Source organism: Nothobranchius furzeri, chromosome 12, assembly GCF_043380555.1.
Source record: "Nothobranchius furzeri strain GRZ-AD chromosome 12, NfurGRZ-RIMD1, whole genome shotgun sequence".
NCBI classification, from domain to species: domain Eukaryota; kingdom Metazoa; phylum Chordata; class Actinopteri; order Cyprinodontiformes; family Nothobranchiidae; genus Nothobranchius; species Nothobranchius furzeri.
Window position 1 is genome coordinate 33,834,130 of NC_091752.1, and position 6,000 is coordinate 33,840,129.

Sequence of the window (6,000 nt, forward strand, 5' to 3'; positions counted from 1 at the left end):
ACACATATATTTTCTGCTCAGGCAGTGATCTTCAATTGTTAGTGCAGGAGATAAATACGGAATTAGAAAAGATCAAATTATGGTTTGATACAAACAAATTATCATTAAATTTAAAGAAACAAAATTAATGATGTTTGGAAGTGGTTGAAACAATTTGAAAATTTAAGCTAAAATAGGCGGAGTGAATACTGAAAATGTTAAGGAAATAAAATTATTAGGAGTTCTAACTGATAGTGAAGTGAACTGGAAACCTCACATTAGCCATGTAAGGAGCAAGGTGTCCAGGAGTATAGCAATAATCAGTAGAGCAAGGAAAGTTTTAAATCAGAAGTCTCTACGTATGCTCTGTTGTTCATTGGTCTTGCCCTACTTCACGTATTGTGCAGAAGTCTGGGGAAATAATTATGCAACATCAGTGCAGCCACTTGTTATTTTACAGAAGAGAGTTTTAAGGATTGTTCATGGAGCGGGTTTTACAGCTCAATACACTTTTTTGGAGTCCAAAATATTAAAATTTAAAGATCTAGTGGATCTACAGACTGTTCAAATTTCATTTAGGCCAAGTGTAATGACTTACCTCTTAATGTTCAAAAATATTTACTCAGAGGGAAGGAGAGTACGTGTTAAGAGGAAGACAAAATTTTATATTGCCAATGGCACCTAGTAGGAAGAAGAGTTTTTGTGCTTCTGTACATGGGGTGAAATTGTGGAATAACTTAAATATAAAGCGTAAGGAATGTATAAGCATAAAACAATGCAGGGAGAGATTTAAAGATTTTTTTTTTTGAGTTATAAAAATGAAGGGCAATGAAGTGGAAATGTAAAGTTAATGAGGATGTATGACTGGGAGAAAGTTCTGTTGGAAAAATTTGTATAAAGTAATATAAATGGTAAATGGCCTGTATTTGATATAGCACCTTCTAGAGTCCTATAACCCCCCAAGGCACTTTACACCACAATCAGTCATTCACCCATTCACACACACATTCACACACTGGTGGGGATAAGCTACAATGTAGCCACAGCTGCCCTGGGGTGCACTGACAGAGGCGAGGCTGCCGAGCACTGGCGCCACCAGTCCCTCCGACCACCAGCAGGCAACGTGGGTTAAGTGTCTTGCCCAAGGACACAACGACAGCGACAGACTGAGCGGGACTCGAACCAGCAGGCGCCACCAGTCCCTCCGACCACCACCAGCAGGCAACGTGGGTTAAGTGTCTTGCCCAAGGACACAACAACAGCGACAGACTGAGCGGGACTCGAACCAGCAACCTTCCGATTACGGGCGAGCACTTAACTCCTCTGCCACCGTCGCCCCAATAGTGTTTTTGGTTTTGTAAAATGTATGGATACAATTAATGTACTACAATTTTATATTAGAATTTGAAAGGGGGTGGGAAGTAATAAGAGTTAAACTTCAGCCCACTCCATTTCAAGCAGCAGTGACTATAAAAATGTCATGTTTTCCTTTTTTCTTTTTACAAAATGTTTTATGTTCGATACATTGTGGATTGTTTTTCTTTCTTTTTCTTTTTGTGCGCTTGAAATAAAATTGAATTTAATTGAATAATGTTTAGCTGTCTGTCTGCAGTTTTAAATTTGTGTTTGATTCATGTGCGTTAGCTTTTGGTTTAGCTCATTTACAGCAAAAGACAATAAAATCAACCAAAATATTTTCCAAACTTGCATGTGGCCTGTAAATGCTTCATACAGCAAAGAGAGTGGGATGTGAAAAGGTCAGGCTCACCAGTAATGAGCAGTTCCAGAGTCTGGAATTTCTGAAGCTCAATTCTGATTGGTTAAGTTTCATGTGATGTAAGGGCTCCGCCCATTTTGCCTTGGCTGAAAGAAATGTTTTGAAGTATTGTGATCTCTAGCTTCTTCAAACCTAATCATGTTTACACACAGCTCTCCATTGTTTTGTTTTTTCATCAGAATGAATTTTCCTCTGAAGATTCTGTTCTGTGTGGGACTGCTGCACCAGGGCACAACAGCCGTCTTCATGGGCAAACTAGCAGACAGTAAGATCTGCAAAGATGCAGAATGTTCATGTATGTCTGGGCATTACAGAGTCAGTGTTTTGTGTACAAAGTATTACTTTAAATCTAGAAATGTAAAATGCACGTGGCATTTTTGAAACAGTAAAGATGTTTCCTTTGTTTCAATAGATGTTCTTTCCATGGCCACAGCTTTGGATGATTTCATAGCTCCGGACTGCAGATTCATCAACATCAAAAAAGGTCAAATGGTGTATGTGTATTCTAAACTCATACCTCCAGATGGCACTGGAGTCTTCTGGTCTGGAAGTGTATGTACATTTTTTTCATTTGATCACAGAAGCACATGTTTAAACATGTTTCCTCTAGATGCTTGTGAAAGCCACATTTCTGGAAACATATTTGCTTAAATATTTATTTTAATCCTTTGATGCATGAATTATGAAATCTTCAACCATGATTTTTGTTTACAGTTTTTTTCATTCATATATAGGTGTGAATGAAACAAATTTCAACAAACATTTTTTGTAACATTTAATAATTTACAAATAATTTATTACATGTCCACCTCAGTGGACAGCGTGCATTCTGAACACGAAATATGTTGGCTTGACTTACTGAAGTCCAAATGGAGGGGCTCAAATGCAATAAAGTCTTCAACAGCTGTGCTTAACAGCAAAATAAATAAATAAAGAAATAAAACAATTTCGAGTACCTGTCCATTGTAGTGACCATTACGCATCAAAGGGTTAAACTAGACAGAAAAGAGCCAGCATTGCATTATTTTCAGTTTAGTGAAAAAAAGTATTTTGCAAAACAAAACAAACAAAAAATAACTGGTGCAATGTATTATTATTATTATTATTATTATTATTATTACTATTTTCAGGTTTACAGTGAGCAGTATGTGGACCAGATGGGTAGGATTGGATACTTCCCTTCACCTGTGGTGAAGGAGACACACAAGTTCACAGAAAACACGATCCAGATGCCAACAACTGTGAGTATATTTGTCTTTTACAGACAAATTGATGCTATTTCCTAATCTTTCATAATTAATATACAGATAATGATCAACATCTGCTTCACTTCTGTTTCAGGACATGGACTTCTACTGTGATTAGGACATGGCAGATGCAGCCTTTTAGGGATGCCATTTAGGCGAAGCTCTGTCGAACCCATGTGTGTGCATCGCTTTATCTTTTCCTGCCACCTTTATGTTGAGTATCTTTTGTGGCTGATACGCTTGCTGTTGACTCTACCCAACTACAGTACAAGTGGGGCTCAAGGTAGTTGACATTTTTTTAGTGTCAATACAAGGAAAAAATATATAAATAGTTTTCCAGACGGCTGCTTAGATGCTTAAGAACACATACATGTGTGGTACAGTAATATTCTTCTTCCATGAAACTATAAACGCAATCTTTAAGGAGCAAAATATAATTCTACAGTGAAATAATCACAAAACAGTCTAATGTCTCAACCATCTTGGAAAGAAAACTACATTGTATCAAATTTCATTTTTAGCCGGCTGTTTTTTTTTCTCCTTTCAAAAAAACCAAAGAGGGATGTAGTCACTGTTTGCAATCTGCAAGCCTGTGGGGTTTCCGAGCTCGTGCTGCAGCTCCGGCATTTATAATTCGACACCAGCTGGCAAAAAGCTCCACAGTTGTTTACAGAACCAAAACCAGTAAACAGGAGTGACCTAGATGTTATTTCTTGTACCCCTAAGAAGCTGGGACATTTTTTTGTTTTACTCTAACATCAGGTGAAGCAGGCTATAGGCTAACATTGAGCTAACAATGCTAACGGTGAATTTGAAGCAACTGCTCGCCTCTCAAAATATCTCAAGATACTTTTTTCAACTACCAACAACTGAGTATTACAATAAAATGTATGTGTGAAGTAACCTGGCAAGCCATCCTAAATATGTTAGTATTTAGTCTGGCCTCGGTCCATTCACAGCTCTTAGTTGTGGGGTGGGATCCAGTGTCGCAAAAAGTGGGTATGCAGTGTATGCGATGCAGAGGGGCACCACGCTGGTGGGGGCGCCTAAGCAATGATGGGGAAAAGGGCATTTTTGTGTTTCATAGCTATTTGTGCATGTGTAAATTAAATGATTATTAACAGAAGCAAGCGACTGGGTGTCCCTCCGCAGCCCTGCTCCACGCCCCCACCCCACACTCACAGACACACGCAGAACGTGAACAATCTTGACGAGTCCAGCACGTGCGCCCGCGAATACGCACTGGGGTCGCAAGTGTTCTCATTTGAATGATATCTACTGTCATCTGATCAGCTAGCTAGGTTAGCTAGCGATAGAAAGACCAAAAAAAAAAAAAAGCTCTCTGGGGCCAAAATGGAAGAGGGAAAAGGAAAATGATTGGGGGGGGGGGTTCAGTTATGTGGTTGTATACCCCTCATAAAGTAGGTAGCTGCACCCCTGGTGGGATCTGTGCTTTGTCTGTCTCTGCATGGTATTGATAAGGAACAATGTGACATACTCACCAACTCAGATAAATTGATTCAAAGGAAAGCCCAAGTCAAAATAGTCCAAATTTGATGCCAAAGCCACTTCAAACGAGTCGTCGCCAAATTAGTTTTTTTCAGTAGCATCCCTCCAAGTGCTGTGATTGTCCCACCAAACAAATAGAACACTGTGATCAGAACGCTGTGGAGCCGTCACCATCTTAGTTTTGCTAAGTTGCAGTACATCCCACCTACTGGACTGATAGAGTATAGATAGAGTGCTGTGATTGGCCCACCAAAAAGAAAGATCGTTGTGATTGGACCGTTAAAGAAGTCAGTCACGGGGCAGTCCACCATACACTATCGAAGAAGATGCAACACCCTGCCCACCAAACAGATAGAGCACTGTGATTGGACCGGTACCAGCCTGTCTACAGCTGCAGAGGTTCAAATGTAGCAAGGCTTCATCATCCTTTTGCATCGGCAAACAGGCAGTCTAATTTCTATAGGCTGTGTGTGACGTGAATACTAAGTCAATTGTGGCGTTTTATTCCCTTTAATGAGTCCGTCAGAACTATAACAGCAAGCTAACAGCAAGACGGCAAACAATGGCACTTCCTGAAATGTGTAAGGAGACAAATTACCATAACAAGTGTAGTGAGTGCTCCCTACTGTAAAACACACAGGAGTACTAACACCAGATATGTATTTAACTACTTATCAACTTACTGTGTATGACTCATCTTTGCTTGTCATCTAGAATGTTATGGCACGGATCCGTAACTGGCAACAGCTACGGAACTTGTTGAACGAAAGTGAGAAAGTGATTTTTTGCTTCGAAAAGTGGCCTGCAGTAACCACATTTGACCACAGGATGTCATTCTTACTTTGTTCTTATATATGGCATTTTTAAGAACAAAATTTCATGCTTAGTGTAACCTTATTATTGGATGATGGGAATTTTATGGTAGAATTACAACTTGTGCAATCACCATTTGATTCTGAAACTGCAGCAATGTGTTTCTCTTTTACAGTACTGAAATATTCTAAACTGGCAAAAAGAAAAAAAAACAATATCAAAAAGCATAAATTATGAAATATCTACCATGTTTGTGAGAGAAAACGAGCACAATTTTATACCTTGAGCTTATTGTGCAATACCTCAGCAAACATATAATGAACTAATTACAATTTATAGGACAGAAAGCATGATTTTCGCTCTAAATATAGACCTGAACTGGGTTGATTGAAAGCAATTTATCTCTTTTCAAGTGGAATTCTATAGAATGTTAATCAGCAATACAAATCTTGTATTTTTTAAAATACTGTAGCTCCTTGAACAGTTTAAAGAGCAAGTCACCCCCTACAATAAACTTACTCCACTCCCACTTCATGTTTGAAAAATGCAACAAATGCTGTTGCTTGGCAGACCGAGAGGGCGGGGCCGCTAACAAATACACACACACAGGCTCACAATGGCATTATGACATCATAATATACCAGATGACATCATAGCATACCTCTTAGCCAATAG

The 6,000-nt window shown here is 39.0% G+C and overlaps 1 protein-coding gene across 2 annotated transcripts; it reads left to right on the forward strand.

The window, feature by feature from the left end:
- The first annotated feature begins 1,821 nt into the window (after positions 1-1,821).
- On the forward strand, positions 1,822-3,421 carry LOC107376019 (otoraplin). Of its 2 annotated transcripts, none has more exons than XM_015944901.3 (4): positions 1,822-2,021; positions 2,169-2,308; positions 2,887-2,997; positions 3,098-3,421. In XM_015944901.3, the coding sequence occupies exons 1-4, from the start codon at positions 1,895-1,897 to the stop codon at positions 3,119-3,121; spliced, it is 402 nt and encodes a 133-aa protein (XP_015800387.1). In that variant the 5' UTR covers positions 1,822-1,894; the 3' UTR covers positions 3,122-3,421. The 2 variants fall into 2 exon arrangements, with proteins under 2 accessions (XP_015800387.1, XP_015800385.1); XM_015944899.3 differs by having other exon boundaries at positions 1,823-2,051.
- The last annotated feature ends 2,579 nt before the right edge of the window (positions 3,422-6,000 follow it).

Coding starts and splice junctions, on each gene's coding strand:
- LOC107376019 (XM_015944899.3), top strand. CDS start 1,895: ATGTTTACACACAGCTCTCCATTGTTTTGTTTTTTCATCAGAATGAAT. Junction 2,052..2,168: donor CAAAGATGCAGAATGTTCAT/GTATGTCTGGGC, acceptor TTGTTTCAATAG/ATGTTCTTTCCATGGCCACA. Junction 2,998..3,097: donor CGATCCAGATGCCAACAACT/GTGAGTATATTT, acceptor CTTCTGTTTCAG/GACATGGACTTCTACTGTGA.